Genomic DNA, 27,967 nt, shown 5'->3' on the forward strand with positions numbered 1-27,967 from the left:
CTTGCCATTGCCAGTCTACATTTTATATCCTCTCTACTTCGACCATTATCCGTTATTTTGCTCCCCAATTACCAAAACTCCTTTACTACTTTAAGTGTCTCATTTCCTAATCTAGTACCCTCAACATCACCCGACTTAATTCTACTACATTCCATTATCCTCGTTTTGCTTTTGTTGATGTTCATCTTATATCCTCCCTTCAAGACACCATCCATTCCGTTCAACTGCTCTTCCAAGTCCTTTGCTGTCTCCGACAGAATTACAATGTCATCGGCGAACCTCAAAGTTTTTTTTTTCTTCTCTATGAATTTTAATACCTACTCCGAATTTTTCTTTTGTTTCCTTCACTGCTTGCTCAATAAACAGATTGAATAGCATCGGGGAGAGGCTACAACCCTGTCTCACTCCCTTCCCAACCACTGCTCCCCTTTCATGCTCCTCGACTCTTACAACTGCCATCTGGTTTCTGTACAAATTGTAAATAGCCTTTCACTCCCTGTATTTTACTCCTGCCACCTTCAGAAATTGAAAGATAGTATTCCAGTCAACATTGTGAAAAGCTTTCTCTAAGTCTACAAATACTAGAAACGTAGGTTTTCCTTTCCTTAATCTTTCTTCTAAGATAAGTCGTAAGGTCAGTATTGCCTCACGTGTTCTAGTCTTTCTATGGAATCCAAACTGATCTTCCCCGAGGTCGGCTTCTACTAGTTTTTCCATTCGTCTGTAAAGAATTCGTGTTAGTATTTTGCAGCTGTGGCTTATTAAACTGATTGTTCGGTAACTTTCACATCTGTCAACACCTGCTTTCTTTGGGATTGGACTTATTATATTCTTTTTGAAGTCTGAGGGTATTTCGCCTGTTTCATACATCTTGCTCACCAGATGGTAGAGTTTTGTCAGGACTGGCTCTCCCAAGGCCGTCAGTAGTTCCAAGGGAATGTTGTCTACTCCGGGGGCCTTGTTTCGACTCAGGTCTTTCTGTGCTCTGTCAAACTCTTCACGCAGTATCGTATCTCCCATTTCATCTTCATCTACATCCTATTCCATTTCCATAATATTGTCCTCAAGTACATCGCCCTTGTATAGACCCTCTATATACTCCTTCCACCTTTCTGCTTTCCCTTCTTTGCTTAGAACTGGGTTTCCATCTGAGCTCTTGGTGTTCATGCAAGTGGTTCTCTTATCTCCAAAGGTCTCTTTAATTTTCCTGTAGGCAGTATCTATCTTACCCCTAGTGAGATAAGCCTCTACATCCTTACATTTGTCTTCTAGCCATCCCTGCTTAGCCATTTTGCACTTCCTGTCGATCTCATTTTTGAGACGTTTGTATTCCTTTTTGCCTGCTTCATTTACTGCATTTTTATATTTTCTCCTTTCATCAATTAAATTCAATATTTCTTCTGTTACCCAAGGATTTCTACTAGCCCTCGTCTTTTTACCTACTTGATCCTCTGCTGCCTTCACTACTTCATCCCTCAAAGTTACCATTCTTCTTCTACTGTATTTCTTTCCCCCATTCCTGTCAATTGTTCCCTTATGATGCCCCTGAAACTCTGTACAACCTCTGGTTCTTTCAGTTTATCCAGGTCCCATCTCCTTAAATTCCCACCTTTTTGCAGTATCTTCAGTTTTAATCTACAGGTCGTAACCAATAAATTGTGGTCAGAGTCCACATCTGCCCCTGGAAATGTCTTACAATTTAAAACCTGGTTCCTAAATCTCTGGCTTACCATTATATAATCTATCTGATACCTTTTAGTATCTCCAGGGTTCTTCCATGTATACAACCTTCTATCATGATTCTTAAACCAAGTGTTAGCTATGATTAAGTTGTGCTCTGTGCAAAATTCTACCAGGCGGCTTCGTCTTTCATTTCTTAGCCCCAATCCATATTCACCTACTACGTTTCCTTCTCTCCCTTTTCCTACTGACGAATTCCAGTCACCCATGACTATTAAATTTTCGTTTCCCTTCACTATCTGAATAATTTCTTTTATTTCATCATACATTTCTGCTTTATAGCACACAATTATTGTGGAAGCGGTGGGCGGTTAGTAAATTTACTACTAACAGAGATAGAGTGATCGGTAGGTAGGAAAGGTTGAGTACCCCTGGTATATATTCTTGTATGCAGCACTGTTTCTAATTTTGTTTATGACATTACATCTCAATAACATGGTCAGTGCTGAAATCTATCAGGATTAAATGCAGACGATTCGTTATTAAATAGAATCTTATACAGCTGTAAAAATCTTTCTTAAAACAGTAACGTAGAATAATGAATAAGGTGTATCTAGCTAGGTTATTTAGTTTGTAAACAGCTTATCTGAACGAGAACACATATATAGAACCTAGTACGGAAAATGTTGTCTCATGTAATGAGATATTTCCAACCGTGTGAGGATTTTCATTTAACTTGTAGCTGGGCAGTGTTACCTCCTTACATTATTACAAAAATTTGATTTGTGCGTTAACTGTGTAGTTTTTCGTGAGTACAATGAAAAAGCCACTCGGCTGCTAAATGCGATGCTGGCGCTCCAAGACTATGCCTCCCATGCTCCTTCCATTATTTTCGAAAACGACTACTTGTGGGTGCTGAAAAGTAATGCCTCTGATTTTTTATGTGCAAACCATTGAAGATTTTCAAATAAAACGAACTTTATTAATATACTACATCTTCATTCTCCATTTCTACATATTTATTTCCCAACATAGTTACTCTGGCGACTACCACATTTCTGCCAGAGCGAGCCTAGTTTGTTGACACCGTAACGTAGTGAAGTTCTTGAAGATGTTTTTTAAGTTTTGGAATCAGACGAAAATCGAATGGGACCAAGTCGGGACTGTATGGAGGATGATAGGTGGCAGGGAACCCAAACCGTCGGGTTGTTGCAGATGTCGGAGCACTCGTGTCTGTAGTCTGTCATTGTCATGCTGTAGGAGAGGATGCTCCACGAGTGTACGAACTCTTCAAGTTCGAAATTCTATTACACCACGCCGATACTCACGCACTGACATAGATAGTTACGTTACACCCATCATGTTACACGTTACAATTCCGAGCGCTCTAGCGGCAGAGGGCCCCAAATCTATAGACATGTAGAATAAAGATGTAGATTGTTAACAATATTAGTTTTGTTTAAAAAGCATTATGAGTTTTCACATGAAAAATTCGGAGGCATTACTTTTCGGTACTCCTTCTTAATTTGTTTAGCAACGTCGTGGAATAAAAGGCACGAAAGTTGTGCGCGGTTAACTTTTATACACCTATAGAAACGTAGCTGTAAGAATTAGGAGACTCACAGTATGTAGATACTCAATATGGTTAGTGAATCAGGCATCAAGAAGCAGTGGAGCGGAGGTTCCGGAGAGCAACCAGTACGCACCTGCAGGGGCGCGGGCAGACCGTCTCGTATCCTGGCGAGCAGCAGCTGCACGGCCGTGGCGAACAGCTTGCCCATGTCCGCGATAACGGTCAGCGTCAGCGGGATGCCCACCAGCCCGAACAGGATGCAGAAGACACGCCCCCAGAACGTCACCGGCACGATGTTGCCGTAACCTGCCGGCACAGCGCACCGCATCAAGCAACTACTTCGATCAACCTCATATCGTCAACAAGAAAAAAACACTAGCCACCTGTTCCATGATTTACATGAATTCCACCGCCACATGCGTCGTAAAACTTACTTCACTTTCTCCCGCCTAGGTAATGAAACCACACTATCCTGCCCAACATCTCCAGTCCTAATGCATTCGTCCCCAAAAACACAACTGTCTGGCCTGGCTCATTAGAGCCACCCACATTATGCTCACATGGTTAGTCTCTCATCTGCTCTGCGTATGTACACTATGTTATCAAAAGTATCCGGACACCTGGCAGAAAATGACATACAAGTTCGTGGCCCCCTCTATCGGTAATGCTGGAATTCAATATGGTGTTAGCCCACCCTTAGCCTTGATGACAGCTTCCACTCTCGCAGCCATATGTTCACTCAGGTCCTGGAAGATTTCTTGGGGAATGGCAGCCAGTCCTTCACGGAGTGCTGCACTGAGGATAGGTATCGATGTCGGTCGGTGAGGCCTGGCAGGAAGTCGGCGTCCGAGAACATCCAAAAGGTGTCCTATAGGACAATCCATTACAGTGCAGGCCAGTCCATTTCAGGGGTATTATTGTCGTGTAACCACTCCGCCACAGGCCGTGCATTATGAACAGGTGCTCGATAGTGTTTAAAGATGCAATCGCCATCCCCAAATTGCTCTTCAACATGGGAAGCAACAATGTGCTTAAAACAACAGTGTAGGCCTGTGCTGTAATAATGTAACGCAAAACGAGGGGTGCAAACCCCCTCCACGAAAAACAGGACTACACCATAACACCACCGCCTCCGAATATTACTGTTGGCACTACACACGCTGGCAGATAATTTCACCGGGCATTCGCTACATGCACACCCTGCCATCGGATCGCCACATTGTGTACCGTGATTCGTCACTCGACACAATGTTTTCCCACTGTTCAATCGTCCAATGTTTACGCTCCTTAGCCGCGCTGGGTTAACCGAGGGGTCTCAGGCGCTGCAGTCAAGAACTGTGCGGCTGGTCCCGGCGGAGGTTCGAGTCTTCCTCGGGCATGGGTGTGTGTGTGTGTGTGTGTGTGTGTGTGTGTGTGTGTGTGTGTGTGTGTGTGTCCTTAGAATAATTTAGGTTAAGTAGTGTGTAAGCTTAGGGACTGATTACCTTAGCAGTTAAGTTCCATAAGATTTCACACACATTTGAACATTTTTTTTTAAATTTTTTTTTTACTCTCCTTACACTAAGCGAGGCGTGATTTGGCATTTACCGGTGTGATGTCTGGCTTATGAGCAGCCGCCCGACCATGAAATCCAAGTTTTCTCACCTCCCGCCTAGCTGTCACGGTACTTGCAGTGGATCCTGGTGCAGTTTGGAATTCCTGTGTGATGGTCTGGATAGACGTCTACCTGTTACACATTACGACACTCTTCAACTGTCAGCGGTCTCTGTCAGTGGGCAGACGAGGTCGGTCTGTACGCTTTTGTGCTGTAGGTGTCCCTTCACGTTTCCACTTCACTATCACATCGGAAACAGTGGACCTAGGGATGTTTAGGAGTGTAGAAATCTCGCGTACAGACTGATGACACAAGTGACACCCAATCACCTGACCACTTTCGAAGTCCGTGCGCTCCGCGTATTCTGTTCTCTCACGATGTCTAACGACTGCTGAGGTCGTTAATATCGAGTACCTGGCAGTAGGTGGCAGCACAATGCACCTAATATGAAAAACGTATGTTTTTGGAGGTGTCCGGATATTTTTGATCACATAGTGTATTTCATCGCCAATTTTCTTCCTACAGTTTACCCATGGCTCATCTTCAAACTTACGTTTACGTCGCATCCCGACCGACATTTATTAAATTTTTGTTGCTATCTTTTACTGTACAGTACAGGAAGATTTTATTACGGGAGGCTACGGAGTGGGTAGGATCACAGGGGAGTCTCATGGAACGACGCGCCAGGTTGTCACATAGCGTGAGAACGGCTGGACGAGCAAGAAACATGTAGTGGAGCAGAGAGAGGCTGTAGGAACCTACAACGCTGATCGCCAAGTAGCGATTAATTTAGTATTTATAGTTATTGTTAAATATTAATATACTGCTGCAGCCGTGCTAGTGACGTCACTTGCTCTGAGAACTTGTTACTAATAATTTGAATATCATCTCAGTTCATCAGGAAATTCTAATTACAAACTTTAATTACTGTCAATGCTAACTGATTGAAAAGATGGACCTATCATACTGCACCCTGAAAAGGCAGGCGACAAACTGCTAAGATAGCTCATTACTAATCTACGACCGGTTTCCGATGAAGTAATACTGAGTCCGCCTAAGCGATGTTGTAGTAATCCAAGGTAGTCTACGATCGGTTTTCAAGGAGGCAACACGCGAACCAGTGTGTGAAGTGCAACTCCCCGTAAAGACGAAATCAGTTGTTAAAGTTGCATCGGAAAACATACTTGTGCGATCTCACTTGTATTCTAAGAACGTGTGAAGCACTTTTTGATTTTTGCGATGCCCGGGAGCTAATGATTAATGACCGGGAATCTTGTTACGAATATTAACGGTGGACTGGCTCTACAAATAGCTTTACTAATTTTCCGATTGGTGAAATAAAACGAAATTAGTTGGCACCCTAATATTTTGCGAGGCTCATTATGCTTAAGCATTTAAATCTACCCACTTGCCACATTACTATGTACTGTTTATTACACAAGCGTTAGAACTCGAGACCGACGGAGGCGAAACCAGTTGGGGCAACGTCTGTAACACGCGAGGTAAGCAAATTGACTACAATTCTGTTACGAACAGTTGGAGGTGGACGCACTAGACTTTCATTTGTAAATCACACGCAGCGTCATTGTGCGTCGCCGTGTACATATTGTGACAGACGATATTTCTAACATTCATTCCTCTGTGTCCTGTGATAGTGTTATACTTGGCATTTCTTGTATGGGGAAAATGCATTTAAATAACGGTTAATTTTAATATGAAGCGTTAAAGCCTAATGATAGTGTTTCACCAGACACACCACGTGTTTCCAGCTTAGCCCAAACAGCTCCTACAACTCCCTCAACAACGTGACAACTCCAGCCCTATCAGAGTCACAATCACGAGCATTCATATTCGTATCAGAGTCATAACTCTAAGCTGTTCAAACAGTTAAGTTCACGTACTTTCGCTCTTCTTATAATCGCTGGTCTTAGGAACAACGAATTACCCTTTCAACATATTTTGCATATTTCCACTGAATAATGTCTTATGGAACAATTTTCTGGGGTAACTTATCGCTTAAAAAGAAAGTACTGATTACACAAAAGTGAACAACATGGACGATATGTACTGTTCAACCGCAGTCATCTTGTAGGTACCTCTTCACGCAGCTAGGCATTCTAACTACATCTTCACAACATACACACATACTAATCAAATTCGTCACAAATAATCCATCAGAATTTGAGAAGAATGGCGATGTCCACAGCTATAACACTAGGCGAAAAACTGACCTTTATTACTCATTATTAAAGCTGCCTGTTGCTCAGAAAAGAGTTCAATGTGCATCACAAAAAATTTTGACCTTTTCCCAGTAACTTAAAATGTTAGTAAAACAAACTTTACATCTAACCTAAATTCAGTTCTTCTGGACTGTGACTACCCAGCATGTAGCCATCCACTGAAACCAACTGCGTTTAGATATTCTGTAAGCTGAACCGTTCCACATAATTTCATAGAAAAGTCATTGAAATTATCTGGGGCCGTTTAACTCTCTTAAGCACAATTTTTTCATATTCTCGAGTTTTTATTTCTAAATCTGTAACATTCATATTCTGTACATTTTAAAAGCAACACAGCGTTGTTGCCCCTCAGTCCCACAGGAGAGTTAAATAATGATAGCAACCAGAAGAGTTATACTGCAGTCTGACACTTGCGAATCGAGAAAGACAGTACGTTTGGTACTGCAGCACACCGTTCGCCGTCTGCTCCACGGTTGTCCAAGGAGGTCGTTGTGTAAGACGGAACCACACTGTAAGATCACACAGCCGTGTGCTGCTTCGACGTTTACGTTTATTATTTATTTAATCTGGTAAGATTAAAGCCTTCAAACCCTCTTTTCTGTCGAACCACTGTCTTATGTATACAACACTTTTTCGTATCAAAGTTTGTTCACACGGCGATAGTAATAATAATGCTGTAAATAATGAGGCAATAATGGAAGTAAAATAATGATCTTAAACAAGACTTGCACACATGTAAGCCCCTTCTGAGAAATAATACTAAGTAGCAACTAAAAGCGACAATTGCAATACACTGCTATTACTACAAATAATAATAATAATAATAATAATAATAATAATAATAATAATGAAACTTCCTGGCAGATTAAAACTGTGTGCCCGACCGAGACTCGAACTCGGGACCTTTGCCTTTCGCGGGCAAGTGGTAGAGCACTTGCCCGCGAAAGGCAAAGGTCCCGAGTTCGAGTCTCGGTCGGGCACACAGTTTTAATCTGCCAGGAAGTTTCATATCAGCGCACACTCCGCTGCAGAGTGAAAATCTCATTCTGGAATAATAATAATAATAATAATAATAATAATAATGTGCACAGGTAATTATCGTCAGAAAAGAAAAATGAATTCAAACAATTACCTCGACCAGTAAGGAGACACTTTGAAAATACAGAAAGGCAGTAGGTTCAAGCTTCAGGAATCAAAAAAAGAAAAACATGTGTGGTGGAATGGTAATTGCAAGGAAACATTGAAGACTCGTTTAACTGTTACAAAAAAAAAAAAAATTCAGACGCGCAAGAAAGAAGAGAATGGGACATATATTAATTCTAACGAACACAATTGCGAAAGCAAACACGCAATGAGAAACGAAAGTGTTTAAAGGAATTATTGAACAAGTTAGAGTAAAACCATCAATTAAACGACACCCACGAATATTACACAAATTTTAAAAGACGGTAGACGGATAGAAATTCCCCTCCCTCCGTGTTGGAAAGAAAGATGGTATCTTGGAAACATCTAAAAAAGAGAACTGTGAAATCCTTGCTGGATACTTTAAGAAACTTCTAAATTATGAACAACAGTTGCGATGAGATAAAATATAATATCCACAGACTGAAAAACAATAGATGACTACATAATAGCCAAATTAGCTAAGTTTTTGCGTTAAATAGCAACAGGTTCCACACAAAAACATAGTAAACGTTTGGGACAAAGGAGAACTCTAAGACAATCTGAAATTAGGCTTAGTTCTTCCTCTGCTTAAGAAAGGAAACATTACAGGAAGAATAAATGATGTGACATCTCATTACTTCCAGCAACGTACAAGCCTCTGTATCGTCCATCCCGAAAATGTCGGTTAACAGTAAAATAAATACCGAAATTGAAAACATTAATAACATATTATATGTTGAGACGAATTATTGGTATTCTGAGATTAAGAAAATATTTGTGTCCACCATCTTAAATTCTAGAAAGGCGTATTAATGCCTAGATCGTGATGTGCTGCTTAACACAATGACATAGTCCCTAGGTGTTACTCACCTTCATAAACTCTAAGAACAACACTCATTCACACCATGACCAAAATTAAATTCCAACGTTGTTTTCTCTGAACTTTTCGAAATCAGTACAAGAGTTCGACTGTACCTAAAGACGTAATACAACAGACGAGCTTACTAATATCTTTTTAACGAAACCGATAAGAACATCAAATATCAGGGACAATATAACAGAGTTAAACACCGGACACGGAACAAGAAATGCAATGATTGCAGCCAGTGGACTAGACAAGAGAGCTTTGCAAGTGATAACTTTAAAGAAAGGAAATAACTTTCAAAATTACATGAAACAATTAAAACAAAGTGTTTTCCATAAATATCAAAGTCCATCTTTAAACTCAGTCACATGACTTTCTGCATTAGTGATGTTTTTAGACAGAATTAGACAGAAAACAGAGATCTATCTTACTCAATATACTGGGTAAATATTATAAAATGTAATTTACGAAGGAAGTCGAAACAAGAAATACATTCTGAGGTAGAAAAACTCGCGGACATGACTAGCAAACGCAGAGTTGAATCTGATGATGACGTAAGAAGAATCAATGTCCTCAGGTGGATGAAAAGTTTCTATAACAACTTTTTTACTTCAAAACTAAAACAGACTACTGTGGTAGATGATTATCTAAACAGAAATAGAGCAAAGGGGAATACAACCTGAAGTCACACAAAACCGAAACATCTTCTGTACAGCCGCAGTGACGTTTGTGACTTTCCGGGTTGATCAATCAACGACTAATGCTATGATATGAACGCCTTGTTCGACTCAGCACGTTGATGAAAAGTCTCTGGTTTAAACGAAAAAGTCAGAATAACTGAAAGCTTATCGTAGTGCTTAGATGGATGACTATCGAAGTAACTAACTATCAGGAGTAGAAGATACTGAGTCATAATATTTCACTCTTTATATATCCATGAATGCATTTGTGAATTCTGCGAGAGAGAAATTAATGTAGACTGCCAACATGAAGGAAAGACTGTGATATGACACGTACATTTTGAGCAGTAACGTAATGAACAGTGTAGCTGTTCATCACTCTACGAAACCAACGTGACGACTACACCGGCATACCTTTGGTCATATTTTAACAGTGAAGGGAGTGGACGTTTCCGTAAACCTGAGTAAAGTATCTCAAGTTAAAAATATGAGGAGCGATCAAAAAGTCTCCGTTTGAAGGTTTTGCTACAGCGTATATGTAAAGTAGCGGGTATATAAGCACTGACATGTAGACAAGGGATTAGTGTGGCAGTAACATCTTTCCGGTGTTCGTGTAGAAACATGAACTATGGCGAAGTTATTACCAAATGCCCTAAACAGGACCAACGTGCTGCATTTCTTTTCTTGGCTGCTGCCGAAGGACAAACATCGGTACAAGTCCGTCGGAGGATTAAGAATTTTAATGGGGCTGCACGTCTGTCGAAAACCACCGTTGTGAAATGGTACGCCAAGTTCCGTGTTGCTTCATGACAACGCACGTCCTCGTATCGCAAATCTTGTAACACAGGAGTTACGCCAACTCATGTGGCAGACACTCGAGCACCCTCACTATATTCCTGATCTCTCCCCATGCGATTATCACGCTTTCGGTATTTTGGTACAAGAGACCAGTGGTGTCATGTGGCTCGTTACAGAGGAAAATGTAATGACGACATCCGACAACAGTACAAGACTAAGATTAAACAATAATGACTAATTCTGCTTTTTACCCCAATTCGCGTTATTTATGTGGAATATCTTCACGACAGTAAAAAAGTCTGTACTGTGCACTCACCAAAACAAACACACAACACAGATTAATGCAACAACCCTGAGGTGCAGAAGTTCTGTACTGTGGTTGCGTCGATGCTGGAACAGCTCAGCATACGTGTAGCGTCGTTAGGCCGTTCTTGCACTTTTTTTTTTTTTTAGCGACCCGCACACACACGAGGTGCACGTCAACCGCCATCAGTAAATCTGCTCATACTCTTGTATACCAATATTAACGTACAAGTAACACTGCCGGAAAATCAAACCGGAGATAGAATCAAAAGCACTACCCACAAGCTTCCTGGCGAACAATAAAATTATCAGTAATGTTAACAAGAAGTATCGTGAGTGAATGGAACATGTCTGGTTCCAACACATGCCGTCGGCATAACACTGTGGTGCAGGCATTTTCAGTGCTCTACACATACGAAGTCGAACGGATGCAGGAAATCAAAAGAAGTGCAATTGTTTTGTAAAGAGCAGCAGGAGATCATGGGTCCCTTGTACCAAAATACTTAGAAAATATTGCTGAACGACTAGCGAAATTTTGACAGTCTGCACAATCATTGCCTTTAACTGCCATAAATACAAATACTAATCATCGGGATATTATACTTCGTTAATTTATAAAATCTTTTTTTCCATTCGTTCATCGCACTTTATTTTAGTTTTGTTGTAACTGATTTTATTTTCACTGCATGCAAATAGTACAACGTTAACATCAAAATGAAAGTAATTCAGGTAGTTTTCATTGGTATTTGTTACATACTGAGGCCTTCGCTGGCTATAACTTAACGTCCCATTGGCGTGGATATCATCAAGAATGCAGCTTTAACACAGTTTCAGATGGATGGAAAGGCAATCAGTTATCTAGTTAAAGGAAAATATTTGCCTGCTGTTGCTCAGGAGAAGCAGAGAAATGCACTGGGCGAAGGATATGTATGTGAAGCCATTTGTTCTGTTAACAACGCTGTTAAATGGAAACGTTTTATTACGCCAACATACCATGCATTTACGAATCCACCTGTAGGCAAAGTCGTTCGCATGTACCTCAGAAGTACACCTAACAGTTACTGCAATATGAAGTTATACTTTCTTGAGAAGTTAATGCGTCACCTGATTACTAATTCCATCATTTCATTACAAAATAGCGAAATGTGCTGTCGGATTTCAATACTACTTCAAAAATATCTGCAGAATGGGCAGCAGAACTCAGATCCGCGACCGCCTCAATATTTCGCAATAAAGAAGACTGAGTATCCGACGAGATTTTAGCATCTTACGAACAGCGCCGATACAGAAAGGTTAATATTTTGTTTCTGATACATGCTAGAGATTTTTTTAAAAAATTCTAATGAAACCAGAGAAATAATGAAAGCAAACCAGACAACGCTACCGAGAAGCACGATTCGCAGAATTCATCAAGAAGTGACGTCACAACAGCAATTACCATTACGTAAGAGGTCAAAACTGAGGGCTAGATCGCAAATAGCCAATTTTTCTTTTCTGACCGCCCTTACTAGGGGCTTTAGAAAAAATGTCGCTGATTGTAACAGCGCATTCCTGGTTATATGGAGTAAAAATTGCGTTCAAAAAGTAGTTGTTTTAGGCGACCGATCAATTAGCTATCTTGGGTGGCTGGAGATGCGATCCAGTTCTCTGCTGTATTGAATGAGATCATTCGAAAGTCGTGTTCTCGCCAGAGAAAATGATTTGGGAATGATATTCGTTTGATGGAAAGAGATACAAAGGATGATCTCTGACGGGAATGAATGTTTCTGCAGTGTTTCGTGTCAGGATGTACAGGTCGAGAAGAAATATGACTGCACATAGGGTAGTCGAAGTTTTCACCATCCTATCTAAAACAAAGTTACGTAATTAATTTTTGTTCGTTTCTGGTATGAATGGGAAAAATCAACCGATTTAAACCAACACTTTTACTTTAGTTCCGAATAGCCGGCAGTTTTTGATATTTGTTTGGTCACGGTTATCATGGGTTCTTTTTATTTTTTACTAATAAGCGGGTAAAGACCAGCTATATCAGTTTGTCGCAGCAGCATTATCTATTTATTTACTTTTTGTAGCGAGTAATGATGATGCGCAAAATTTCAATTGCTCTGAAATATTGAGTTATTATACAAATAGAAAAAGCTATCAGTGCTATTTTGATAACAACATCGACAGTATATAACGAGCAGCACACATATGAGAAAAGAATCGGAAGAACAATGTAGCTGTTGTTCTTTATTACCCAAAGCAGTGACCTTTAGTTTCTTGGGAGCGGAGTACAAGGTTTACGCCAGGCTTGTCATTTTTAGCCCAACAACATTTATTGTTGTTAGGAAGTTCTGTGGATTCTGGAAGATTGGTATCATGTTTGAATGACAGTGTTTATGATGAAAGGAGTCGACTTACAGATAGAACGAGTAGTTATGAACACAGTGGTCACAAAATATTGGCCATTGGATTACTTCATTAATGAAATTATAACTATTGTCATGTGACTGTTTCTGGTAAATATTCTATTTTGCCTACTATTTAAATTGTTCATTCGAATTTTTTGGAAGAGCATTTTCAGTTTTGTGAGCAACAAATCAATTGTATTCAAATTCCTATTAAAAAGTTAATGAATATATTTGCCTGTAAAACGGGTGTGTCATTCGAAATAATTAAAGGAAAACGACGCTACACATTTTACACAGAAGCTTGTTACCTGTCTCACGTTTCTACGTAGTAATAAAAGTGAAAGGAAATTAAAGCAACAAAAGTAAATTGAAAACTTAATAATTCATTGCCGGCCAGAGTGGCCGAGCGGTTCTAGGCGCTTCAGTCTGGAACCGCGCGGCGCTACGGTCGCAGGTTCGAATCTTGCCTCGGGCATAGATGTGTGTGATGTCATTAGGTTAGTTAGGTTTAAGTAGTTCGTCTAGGGGACTGATGACCTCAGACGTTAAGTCCCATAGTGCTCAGAGTCATTTGAACCATTTAATAATTCCAGAATGAGATTTTCACTCTGCAGCGGAGTGTGCGCTGATACGAAACTTCCTGGCAGATTAAAACTGTGTGCCCGACCGAGACTCGAACTCGGGACCTTTGCCTTTCGCGGGCAAGTGCTCTACCATCTGAGCTACCGAAGCACGACTCACGGCCGGTACTCACAGCTTTCCTTCTGCCAGTATCTCGTCTCCTACCTTCCAAACTTTACAGAAGCTCTCCTGCGAACCTGCTGATACGAATTCTTTGAAACTCTGCTCAAAAATGTTGAATCGCGTAATGTGGCAGTCTGAGGGTGTTAAGAATTTTTCAATTTTTGTTCGATGATTATGTTCATTAGTGGAAATGACACCAATAAAAAGCCGAAAATCGGTTATTTGAGAAACCATTTATTTTGAGCGATTGTAACAGTCTGGTTAGACTGGAAATGAAAAAAAATCCGTACAACTGCCATCTCCTGTTTGCAGGCTTACGGCTGCAGCCCTGGTACGCATGGATATCCCATGCCATAGAACCGCGGCATGTCACTAGAGGTGCGAACAGCGCAGCCCACTGATAAAGTGGGGTAGTGAGCTGGCATATATTTTCTTCGTTTGATGGGCTATACAACAATCCTCGCTAATTTGATGGAAGTTTACGGCTACAACGCACCCCCGTACATCACAGTGGCGCAGACATTTCAGTCTGAATGACAAAGAAGAGAGGCGCACATAATCTCTCTGTGAAAGACAGGAAAATACAAGAGTGCGTTGGGCCCTGGCGCTCGAGACCTGTGTATCAAAACCGAGGTGAAAGTAGAACAAATGGAAAATTAGTTATGCATCAGTTTCCAGCATCTTGCTCTACAGATTGACCACGATAAAATTCCCTTCCTGCTTGGGTCAGTGACTGCTCACACCAACCCAGACAAAGCCCACTGAAGCAAGGCAGCAGCAGAAATATTACAGCTACGTGACGCCAATCCAGACCACTTCCTTAGTCGCCTAACAACGGTAGATGACTGTTGGATGCACTATCTTGTGTAAGGTACCTTGTTGGGGAGTGCCAGTAAGCTGTTAATTGATACCCATATTCTAATTATTTGGATTTATTTGCATATTTTTAAGTTAGACAGTTAACTGTTAAGACAAAGTGATGTTTAGATATTGTCAGTGATAATTAATTCCTCATACACAGGAGCCTGTGGTAACTTCTGAATAAACATTTAATTATAGCAACTTGTGCGATCGCAAATCCGACGTATGTAACATGAGGGTTGGGGGACGGGGGTAACTGAGGGTAAATTGTGCAGGTGCCAAGTGATTGTCGTGAAACTGGTTAGCATGGAGTAGAACTACTGAGGGTAATGCGTATGAATAATGAAGGTAATACAAACAATTATTGAAGGTAATGTGCACACTCGTTGCGTGTTTTGGAAACAAACCGTTCCTGTATTTACAAGGCAAATCTTCAGATTGAGGCTCTGAGATTAAGAAATTATAGCTTGACTGAACTTCCCTACATGTAATGTGGCATCAGCTTGGTCTACCGCAGTGTAGTTGTCGGTGACTGAAGTACTGCAGCATCAGTGAAATGCAGCGCCAGTGGCCCTCTCCTGCGGCTAAGTGTTGGATAGCCCAAAAAATTTTAAGTCTCCGAATGCATCAGATCAGGTGGCTAGCGGAGCGGCGCCAGGTTTCGAGAGATGACAAGATCTGAAGCTGACTAACAAGCAAGCAGAAGAACAAGTCAGTGTCTCCTGTGTGAGAACATCCTACAAGGAAACTTGCTTTGTCACTTTCTCAGATGGATGCTCAACCTGACTGGCTGGGCCCTCGATCTTCGCAGCTTCCACCCATCAAAATGTTCATCGGCGAGTGTGGGTCACTGACTATGGATTATTTTTTTACTTGATTAACTAATGATTTCTCTTCTATCATTCTCCCCTGAAAAAGGTCATCACTCGCTATTTCTGCCTCTCTCGTCGTCCAATGAGGCAGCGTCCCTCCAGCACTGTCGTGCTTCCCTGTCTCTCAGGATAAAGTTCAGATGAACCAATGTCTGTAGGTCTTGCATCCTTATAGTGTTTTGTTTTGTTTTTTTGTAAGAGCTACGCGATCAGCAGCATCTCTCAGCTTTCAAAATCCTAACCTGCGACTTTTACACTTACAAGGTAGCGATCTACAGCATCCGACCAAAAAATCGACTTTCTACATTTGACTGACAACAGCGACTTTCGCTAAATATTCCTCCTCACTCCATTTCGTAAAAACGGTCGCTACAGGATGCCCTAACTGCTGTCCATCTGCACGGCGGCACCTTGGCCGTGTCATATAGGTGCTTGTTGAGCCCAGCCATGGCAATGACTACATCCTCTCACTGGCCTTCTAAGAATGACTTGGCGGGGCCCCTGACTGTTTCTACTGTTTTACACAACAACGGAAACTGATACTCACTCATTCATTCATTTATTTAATATTGACGTATTTTTCTGATGGCAATAACTTATTCAGATAGGTGAGTCTCTGTTATGAATTTATGTGAATTTCCGTATGTTGCCTGACAGTTTCGAAAAGCTGCCTTGTAACACTTGACCCCGAGGAAAGGAAACGAAGCGAATAGCGCAGATCTGTGATTTTACAACCGCTAAAACAGGCAGAGATCCATCAATGGGCAATTTGATGCTCCATGTAGTTGAAACTGACATGGTGTGGTGTAAACCAAATATTCTTATAAGGTGTTAACCGCCACAGGAGCATTCTACTGAAATTTCCTGTTAAAGTATTGTGGGAAGCTGCTCCACGACATCACTTTAGCTCATTTTGCACAGCACGAAGTCATACTTGTTAGTTCCATGGGCTATCAAATTTTGGCTCACCTTTGTATAGTCCTGACATGGCAGCCACCGATTTTTTCCCATCGACTTCTCCTCGGAAGAAAAAAGGATTTTGTGGCATTTCTAGAAATAATGTTTCCCGAACAGCCAAAATGCAGATTTCTAAAACCAAGGTCTTCGTCAATTCATTCATCGCTGGGAAAAATTATTGTTCTGAGTAGCGAACAAATACGGAAGAACTAGCATCTGTTTATTTTTTTTTTCTCACGTAATAATTAGGACTTTGAGACTACACCACGTAGACGCTAAAGCAGACGGCGCGTAAGGAAATCTCTGCACTTCTCTCCACATATTCCTTGTAGCAATAGACGACATAATGGAAATTATCGAAACGATAAAAGCCACATATATATCGTAGCCAAGCGTTCATCGTCAGCTCCAGGCACTGTGGGAGAAATCTTGCAGGGTAACGTAACTACCTGTCAGTGTGAAAATTACACCTCTATATATCAATGTCAGTACGTATGAGAGAGTGGCAACACATTATCTTCTATTTAATTTTTTTAAGTATTCACGTTTAATTTATAAGTCTGTTTCCTATCCACCTAAGCCGTATAAAAACTGATGGCACAAAATTAAAGAGGACTCGCAAACTTGGTCTCCTTGTATTGCACCGCTTGTTGGACAAAAAAAGGATAGCTAACATGCTACTTATGTTTTCCGCTTCAATATATTTAGATTTAACCTCACGCTAGGTTGTGTTATGACAGTAGATGTTCTAAATACGAGAAACAAATCCGCCTGGCGAGACGCCAAAAGGTTCTTCTACGACAAAATCCTCATTCGTTCTTCTGAACACCATGTGGGGATCGGCCAGTTATTTTAGTTTTTTTACCAATTTGTAGCTATGAAAGATAGATTGCGGTAGGTACTGGGTGGTTATAATTAAATTGCAGCTACTCACAGAGGTACATTGTGGGCTGTAATACACTCCTGGAAATGGAAAAAAGAACACATTGACACCGGTGTGTCAGACCCACCATACTTGCTCCGGACACTGCGAGAGGGCTGTACAAGCAATGATCACACGCACGGCACAGCGGACACACTAGGAACCGCGATGTTGGCCGTCGAATGGCGCTAACTGCGCAGCATTTGTGCACCGCCGCCGTCAGTGTCAGCCAGTTTGCCGTGGCATACGGAGCTCCATCGCAGTCTTTAACACTGGTAGCATGCCGCGACAGCGTGGACGTAAACCGTATGTGCAGTTGACGGATTTTGAGCGAGGGCGTATAGTGGGCATGCGGGAGGCCGGGTGGACGTACCGCCGAATTGCTCAACACGTGGGGCGTGAGGTCTCCACAGTACATCGATGTTGTCGCCAGTGGTCGGCGGAAGGTGCACGTGCCCGTCGACCTGGGACCGGACCGCAGCGACGCACGGATGCACGCCAAGACCGTAGGATCCTACGCAGTGCCGTAGGGGACCGCACCGCCACTTCCCAGCAAATTAGGGACACTGTTGCTCCTGGGGTATCGGCGAGGACCATTCGCAACCGTCTCCATGAAGCTGGGCTACGGTCCCGCACACCGTTAGGCCGTCTTCCGCTCACGCCCCAACATCGTGCAGCCCGCCTCCAGTGGTGTCGCGACAGGCGTGAATGGAGGGACGAATGGAGACGTGTCGTCTTCAGCGATGAGAGTCGCTTCTGCCTTGGTGCCAATGATGGTCGTATGCGTGTTTGGCGCCGTGCAGGTGAGCGCCACAATCAGGACGGCATACGACCGAGGCACACAGGGCCAACACCCGGCATCATGGTGTGGGGAGCGATCTCCTACACTGGCCGTACACCACTGGTGATCGTCGAGGGGACACTGAATAGTGCACGGTACATCCAAACCGTCATCGAACCCATCGTTCTACCATTCCTAGACCGGCAAGGGAACTTGCTGTTCCAACAGGATAATGGACGTCCGCATGTATCCCGTGCCACCCAACGTGCTGTAGAAGGTGTAAGTCAACTATCCTGGCCAGCAAGATCTCCGGATCTGTCCCCCATTGAGCATGTTTGGGACTGGATGAAGCGTCGTCTCACGCGGTCTGCACGTCCAGCACGAACGCTGGTCCAACTGAGGCGCCAGGTGGAAATGGCATGGCAAGCCGTTCCACAGGACTACATCCAGCATCTCTACGATCGTCTCCATGGGAGAATAGCAGCCTGCATTGCTGCGAAAGGTGGATATACACTGTACTAGTGCCGACATTGTGCATGCTCTGTTGCCTGTGTCTATGTGCCTGTGGTTCTGTCAGTGTGATCATGTGATGTATCTGACCCCAGGAATGTGTCAATAAAGTTTCCCCTTCCTGGGACAATGAATTCATGGTGTTCTTATTTCAATTTCCAGGAGTGTAGTTGTAGGAAAGCGAAATTTAGTAGATATTTTAATGCATTAATTCGGAACCAATTTATGCTGAAAAAAATAGTTCCAATTTTGGCCACTAGGTGCCAATCTGGATCTTTGAATCCGAAAATTATCTATAGGGATGTTTACATATATAATGGAGCAGGGATAGGGACGTGGGCAGAAAAGGTCAAGCAAGTGAGAAAGGCACAATGTTGGTAATTAAGAAACGCTCACACCATTTGTTCAGTATGAGTACCGGAGACGTCGACGAGATGCTGCATCCGTAAAACGACGTGACCAAGACTTGCTCGCAGCAGTTCCAGCGGAATCTGAGCAACGTGTTCCTGTACACTGGCCTTCATATCAGGTTGAGCGAATGTGTCCCTGGTAAACATATTCTTTTAGACATCCCTGGTAAAAATATTCTTTTAGACATCCCCAGAGCCAAAAATCACACGGATTCACATCAGGTGATCTTGCAGGCGATGCATCTGGAAATGCTCTGGAGATATCGCGTTCGTGGGAGGGTGCATTAAGCAGATTTTTCACGCGAGCCGAGCGATGTGTGTTGCCCCATCTAGCATGAAAACAGTGGTTTCCACACATCTGCGCTCTTCCAAAGCAAGTATCACATGCTCGATAACGTGCAAACGTCGCGGTACATCTGACACGCCCTCTGAGTGTATTCTCTTCAAAGAAGGACGGACTGGGAATAAGGGGGCTTGTGAATCCACATCACTCATGTACATCTACATCCATACTCCGCAAGTCACCTGACGGTGTGTGGCGGAGGGTACCTTGAGTACCTCTTTCGGTTCTCCCTTCTATTCCAGTCTCGTATTGTTCGTGGAAAGAAAGATTGTCGGTATGCCTCTGTGTGGGCTCTAATCTCTCTGACTTTATCCTCATGGTCTCTTCATGAGATATACGTAGGAGGGAGCAATATACTCCTTGACTCTTCGGTGAAGGTATGTTCTCGAAACTTCAACAAAAGCCTGTACCGAGCTACTGAGCGTCTCTCCTGCAGAGCGCAATCTGCAGAGTTGTCTAGCGTTTGCGTTTACGTCCAGGCATACACTCCTCGAGGTATTTTCATATTTTTGTTCAAGCTCTCTGTATTAACTTGAAAATTCAAAAATGGTTCAAATGGCTCTGAGCACTGTGGGACTTAACATCTGAGGTCATCAGTCCCCTAGAACTTAGACCTACTTAAACCTAACTAACCTAAGGACATCACACACATCCATGCTCGGGGCAGGATTCGAACCTGCGACCGTAGCGGACACGCGGTTCCAGACTGAAGCCCCTAGAACCGCTCGGCCACACCGGCCGGCCCTTGAAAATTCAATACATCCTCTATTCATTTTTCACCAACAATTTTCGCTTTCTGCCATCTCCTGCAATATCAGACAAGTTCCTACTCTTCCGTGGCCAAATAGTTAACGTCGCCAGTTGCCTTGCAGAGACCCAGTTTCAACCACCGACACTGCCAGGGATTTTTCTTTGGTGGGAAGACTGGAAGAGGGAGTACTCTGCATCGCGAGGCGAAGTGAGGAGCTGCTTCTTTGAGAATTACGACTCCTAGGGTTGGAAAGCCAACAACAGCCAAGACCGCGGTATGCTGACTCCATGCCCCTCCACACCGCATCCGCAAAACCTGAAAGACGTTCACGATGGAATACGATATTATCAATAACATACTACTATATAAATCACCTTACCTTATAGAATGCCTGACAAAAAATGTGAAGCACCCAGAACAGCAGGACCAAACGAATGGAAACTCCACGAGTTGAGAAGGTATGTGATGTTATTTCAGTGATTACAAAATCGAATCTAATTTACAAAGAACTTGGCAGTATTAGCCCACTTATCAATACGATGTTACATCCACTCTGGCCTGTATGTATGCTCTTATTCGGTTGGGAAGGTGGTGGTGGTAAGGCCATTGCATCTTCTCCTGAGGCAGGTTGGCCCACTACTGTTGTCACTGGCGCTTGGCATCTCGGACATTGGCACTGGGAAAGAGTCTACGTCCGAGCTGATTCCACACATCTTCAAGAGGTGTGAGACTTGAGGACCTTGTTACTGTTCAATAGGCGACAGACCTGGGGGATCTTGTTAGTCATGCGCGTACCTCAACATAGCGCCGGCAATCCATCGAGATATGTGCCATGTGTAGACGAGCATTGTCCTGTTGAAAAACGGCACAACTATACTCTCGTATGAGAGGCTACACAAGTGGACGTCGTGTCGTACCGCTAGGCCATCAGATTCCCTCAGTCACTATCAGTAGTGACCTATGAGCCTGTCACCGACAATTTCTACCACATAATGACACCGAAGCGATCCTGATGCCTCACCTCGTTGACTGCTGAGGATCTGTACCTGTCTACAGAACTGTACTACGGTAATGCACATTGGCCTTCAACATTAACATGGCCTCCACCACCCAATACTAACCCTTACACGTCACAAGCAAAACGACCCATATCTTACCGGTAATCGTTTGAGAACATATAACTACAGGAAATTTCGTCCTAGTTTTGACCAATACTACCTCCTGTAGGAATAAGTGACGCTTTTTTTTAGCGCAACCTGTATTTAGAAACTGTATTTGGAAATCGGCAAAAGCGTTCGCAGAAACCGTCTTGTGTCCAATTCGGCGGCATGTATTCAGTTAAGAAATTAAGTCGATTTGACGCGGAGTTATGATCGCGATAATGGAAAATCGCAAAATTGCGACACGGATGATAATCCTGGTGATATACTGTGTAATTAGTTGTTGAGGAAAGTCTTAACTCTTTTTTTTCTTGATGAGGAACTAAAACCTACTTCAGTGCCAATCTGTCCCCCCGTAACGTAATGTTGCGCAAATCTCTGCAAGCTTCATTATCATGTAAATGACATTGAACGGTGCAAAACAGGAAGGAGCTTCGCTTGTCAACAACAGAGAGTGCTATTCATATTCATTACTGGCGCAAGAGCCGTCGCAAATCAGACCGCTACTAGTTAATCTGCGACACGACTGATGCTACAACACTAGTGGCATGAGTGAAGAGCAACGCTGGAGTCTTCACCAAGAATAGTATTTTCTGCGCTCTTAGGGCAGACTGAGAGAAATTACTTATCGCACAAAATTCACTACATGCAGATCTTCGTTTCCAGCTATTCAAAAAATGGTTCAAATGGCTCTGAGCACTATGGGACTTAACTTCTGTGGTCATCAGTCCCCTAGAACTTAGAACTACTTAAACCTAACTAACCTAAAGACATCACACACATCCATGCCCGAGACAGGATTCCAACCTGTGACCGTAGCGGTCGCGCGGTTCCAGACTGAAGCGCCCAGAAGCGCTCGGCCACACCATCCGGCCTTCCAGCTATTAACTTCGCGTTCGTGGGCCCGGAATTTTGCACTTTAAGGTCATACCAAGTTTGGGGCGCCTGAAATTAACCTGTGTTTATTGCCAGGAAGACAAGTGCAGAAAATACTACGCATATCCCACACAGCAGTCAGCAAAAAAGTGACAGTGGAAGAATTCCGAACTTAAAACTGCCACTTCTGGCACTCTTCAAATATGCCAATTCTGGAGTCAAAATATGTAATTCAAAATCAAAATCCTAAATTATAAAATTAAGGAGCAGTAAATCCGGAATCCTGCAACTGATTGATAACGTTTCAAATACACACACGTTATTTGGGTGCAACATGATCGGAGAAAGACATCACTGCTGCCTTTTTTGAAAGGTATTAACTAGGAAAATTGACAAACATCTTAATCAGGAGAAAGTGCGAAGTAAAAGTTAAACTGACGTTTCAATAATTGTGTTCGGATTCTCCCTCATAATGGAAATTATCTGTCATCAGTACTCATTATAATGGAACGACATTATTACGAACTCCTCCGCACACCTTGTCTTAAAATGAGAGACAAACGATATTTAACGTATCTGCAGATAAAGCAAATAGAAGAATTTTTAACGTCTGCTTAACGAAGAGTTTATTGATATCGCCGTACAAAATAACAAGAAAAATATGCCTTAATCTCACCAAAATATGATCATTCTGCAAATTATATCCTTTGTTGTATTTTTTAGAGTAAAATATTCCTCTAGAGAAGGTGAAGGCATCAGAGAGGATGTACTGAACCTGCGCTTGATAATGGGAGCAAGACTCCTGAAAAATGAAGACACATTCATTGGATATGTCCAGCTATAAAAAGCGTGCGACAATGTAAAATGGGGAAAGTCGTTCGAAATGCTCTGGATAACAGGTGTACCCTATGAGGAAAGATTGTTAATACACAATATATACAAGAACCACGGCGAAGAGTAAGAATTGACGAACACGGATGAAGTGCTCCAGTTGGAAGGGTGTACGACAGGGACTTATTATATGCTGAAAAAACAATGGCGGAAGTAAAAGGGCAGTTTCACGAGTGGGATTAAATTTCAGAGACAGACGCTATCAATCATGAGATTCGCTGGTGTCATTGCCACCTTCAGTGGACTTGAAGAAGAATTAGAGGACCTGTTGAATGTAATGAACAGTGTAAGTAGCACCAGTTATGGATTGAGAGTGAAACGAAAAAATATGGAAATAATGGGGAGTAGCAGAAATAAAGTTAGCGATAAATTTAACATCAAAATTGTGGGCTGGGAAGGAAACGAAGTGAAAGTTTTCTGTTATGTTGGAATCAAAATGACATATGATGTACGAAGGAAGGTGGACATACAAACAGATTAAAACTGACAAAGAGTGTTTTCCTGCGCAGAGAAAGTGTACTTTTATCAAAAATATGCTTTAATTTCAGAAAAAAATTATGAAGCTGTGTGTTTGGAGCACATCATTGTATGGAAGTGAGTACTGCTTGTGGTAGAATCAGGAAAGAAGAGGAACTAAGTGTGTAAGATGAGGTGCTATAGAATAATGTTAAAAATCATGTGGGCTGTTGAGAAATGAGAACGTTCTCCGAAGAATTGCTCATTTGAGGAACATGTGGAAACACTGACAAGAAGAAGATGATGAAGAAGAAGAAGAAGAAGAAGAATAATGATAGATCACTTGACTGGAAAACCGACCACCACCACCACCTCCACCACCACCACCACCACCACCACCACCACCACCACCACCACCACCACCACCACCACCACCCTCTCCTACAGCCTCCCAGAAAACGAAGGAAATCTACTGCGTGAATGAAGTTCGGATTTAACATCTCGCCGACGAAGAGGTCACTGTAGACGAAACACAAAATAGGTTTGGGGTAGGATGTTTACGGAAATCGGCCACGTGGTCTGGAGGTCTCATACCATCACGTGTCCTCCCTTGATCGATTTTGAGGAGCCATGGAAAACCTAAATCTGCATTGCCATACGGGTATTCGAACCACCACCCTACCGGATGCGAGCCCAGTATCTTAGCACCGTACTGACACATCGCTCGGTTTTTACATAACATGAAGAGTCCGCCGTCTGTACAACACGATTCCTTTGGGTCACGACCTGTGGATGATTATGTACTATCGAAATATTTAAATTCAGACGCGGCCATAGTTTCTGGGTATTTTTGAACCAAATAAGTACTACTGATAATGCTAAAACAGTATTTGAAAGATTTGTATGTACCCATACAGGAATTCACTTCGGATGATTTAGAGAAATGGCTGCAAACCTTGAACCTTCAAGGCTTAGTCAAGCAGGTTATTTTTTGTCGTTTCGCTCGTTGATAACGATGCTTAAAGAGCAAATGAAGTTGTACCATTCACCACGACTCTCACATGTTAATGGAATATTTTTGTCTTAAAGACTTTTGCCATTGTAGTGGAACGCCAATTTAGGACGATTGCAGTGAATGTTAATTGCAACAAACAGTTGATACGGTATACATCAAACGCAACAGGAAATTATGGATCATCAACAGTGAGCGAATGGACACGTGTGGGAAACAAAGAGGATACCGTGAGCTCTTACATAAACGAGCTGTTGCACACGCCTGCAAGACCACTATTGCTTGTCGCTAGACAAAAATTTTAAAACCGGCAATTCGTCTATTCCTTAACAATATTCACTCACGATATTCTCCCTCGTCTGTAGCATTCTAACCCTTTTTATTTCGTCCTTAATACTGTTTACAAACAAGTGATAACATATTTCTCAGGAAGAAATAAACTATATATTATCCTACCATCATTTCTAATTAACTTGTTCACAAACGAAAAACGTTTGACGCTCTCGAAGGTCTGCGTATTCCAGCGACTTTTAAGGACGCCACTCAGGGGTCTGAATAACAAAATTTTAAATTTTAGTTCTGGGTTGTCCTACATTTCATTCACTACCCTTACTCCTGTTTGTATTCCCCGATTCAATTCACTATCAGGATTAATGTGTCTTTGTTAATCGTTCTAAGGGTAATTTTGCATTAAACTAATTTCCTCCTCTGGAAAAAGCCATTAATTGTTGACTTAGTAACATCATTTGGATAATTTTGCTTAATCTTCCGAAGATCAACCTTAAACAACATAATTAAACAACAGCAAATCTGGGTGGTGAAGTGGGACTTTGAACCATTAATGCTGTCAGAACAAAGTGTTAGCCACACAGATCCTCGTGGCCTTGCGTACAACATATCTTTCGTCCAAGTTTCGCATAGTTCTTTTTAAGTACATACTAGCCATTTAGGTTGTTGTTGTTGTTATTTTTGGGGGAAGAGAGCAAACAGCGAGGTCATCCGTCTCATCGGATTAGGAAAGGATGGGGAAGGAAGTCGGCCGTGCCCTTTCAAAGGAACCATCCCAGCATTTGCCTGGAGTGATTTAGGCAAATCACGGAAAACCTAAATCAGGATGGCCGGACGTAGGATTGAACCGTTGTCCTCCCGAATGCGAGTCCAGTGTGCTACCACTGCGCCACCTCGCTCGGTCTAGCCATTTAGAAAGTGTACTGACTAATGTACACCGTACAAAAAGAAAAATCGTAGTTAAAAGTAGATATCAAAAATCTCAAAGTTCTTCAGCGACTTACGTTGAATTTTTCCACGATACTCTATTAAATGCTCTGAAGGATATAGGCTAAATATTTTTTTTAAGAATAAATTTCTGGTTTTCTGTTAGAACAGACTACAAGGAAGAGAATGCTACGCTGTATTGTGCTTTGTTCTGAGAACGTGTGTTACCTTTTTCAGGGTCAGTTTTAACTACGATATCAGGGCATTTAGCCCTTGATGTAAATGCGTTCTTCAAATATATTATTCCTCTTTATACTTAATTTTAAACAAAAGACGTATACACAGTAATGTGCTGTTTTGTTTTCTCCTCGCAGTCGGTTTTAATAGAAATTAGGAAAGTAGTTCACAGGAATTATTGCCTTATGATTAGAATACTACAACGGAATCTGATTGGTGGAACTCTGTAATCTTACCTGTTCACAGATTAAAACTACGCAAAATACTATCATTGAAGCTACTATCTCCACAGATCTAGAAGCTGCGGAGGTCATTCTTATATCCAGTGTACCAGTGATCCCAACCGATTTACCCATTCATTTTAAGCGACTTCACTTCTCAGTCTAGATTTCTCTTGCAATAACATTAGACAAGACTCAAGATCAGAGAGAGGGTGGAAGAGGAGATTAACAAAGAAAGGGGGTGGGAGGAAACGGGCAAAGACAGGAGGAAGAAGGAGACAGAAAGAATGGCAAGAGGAAATGGAGAGAGAGGCAGGAGGAGGTTATGACGGAGGAGTAAAGAAGGAGGAGGAGATGGAAAAGACAGGATGCCGAATTAGATTAGGATTTATATCCAATTCCCATGATAGATGTCTGGCACTTGCGAAGAATTGCCAAGTTCACTAGTTACTTATAATAAATATTAGTGACATAGAAGAAAGTAATTGAGTTACTTCTTTACTCCATTAATCGGGTCTGAAACGTATATGTAAGTCGATGTCCAGCCATAGAACATGAAAGGGCTTCATGACTATGATTTGTCAACGGGTAAATGTAAACTTATTTACTTGTGTGCAACATTTGTGTTTAATTTCTGCGCAACTTCAGCCTCTTAAATGTGCCATCTAAGGCCAAAGTCGTCGTGAAGTAGTTTCGGACTCGTCATGAAGATGTCCACCTAACAAGCCTGATAGAGTGGGAGCAAAGGAATTAGGGATAAAAGAGAGAAGAAATAAAAGTTTTAACTAGAAAGTAAAACATGCGATGGGGAAGAGGATATGAAGACCGCTATTACTTAGCGAAGGGTCTCGCGCATCCCCTAATGATTACTACTGTATTTACACTTACGCGTCATTGAATGTCTGACGCACGGTACACATTATTATCGAGGCAGTGTAAAAGAACTGGGCCACGAACGTGACCATTGTTAACTGTGGGCCACGATTGTCTCGATTCGGAGAAAATCGTTGCCGCCAGTTTATCTGTTGTGTTCACAACCTATATCTCAGTCCATTGCAGCCAGTTTTAAAAGTTTAGCAAATATCTCACCCGATAATGTATGGAGCATCTACTAAAATTCTGCATAGAGTCAAAATGCTGGTTCGAAAGTTTAGATATAGTACTTCCATTTCTATATGAAACGACGAAGCCTTTTTTGCTTATTATTTTCTGGTTTTATCATATTTACATACGTTGGCTCGACGTGAATGGAAAATTATTTGTACTCAGATCTTGAAGATAGTCATCGAAGTCCGAAATTAATTACCAGCTGTAATATATTGTGGCAACAGCCTTGCCGCAGTGAATACACCAGTTCCCGTGAGATCACCGAAGTTAAGCGCTGTCGGGCGTGGTCGGCACTTTGATGGGTGACCATCCGGGCCGCCATGCGCTATTGCCATTTTTCGGGGTGCACTC

The 27,967-nt window shown here is 42.1% G+C and overlaps 1 protein-coding gene and 1 pseudogene across 1 annotated transcript in view; one reads left to right on the forward strand and one right to left on the reverse strand.

The window, feature by feature from the left end:
* LOC126176412 (TWiK family of potassium channels protein 7) overlaps positions 1–27,967 on the reverse strand; it is a 489,496-nt gene that overhangs the window by 113,614 nt on the left and 347,915 nt on the right. Inside the window, exon 3 of the mRNA XM_049923569.1 lies at positions 3,387–3,559. Within this exon, the coding sequence (XP_049779526.1) occupies positions 3,387–3,559 (173 nt within the window). The remainder of the gene's footprint in view (positions 1–3,386; positions 3,560–27,967) is intronic.
* LOC126177707 (5S ribosomal RNA) lies at positions 27,833–27,950 on the forward strand (annotated as a pseudogene).

Source organism: Schistocerca cancellata, chromosome 3 (assembly GCF_023864275.1).
Source record: "Schistocerca cancellata isolate TAMUIC-IGC-003103 chromosome 3, iqSchCanc2.1, whole genome shotgun sequence".
Lineage (NCBI taxonomy): Eukaryota > Metazoa > Arthropoda > Insecta > Orthoptera > Acrididae > Schistocerca > Schistocerca cancellata.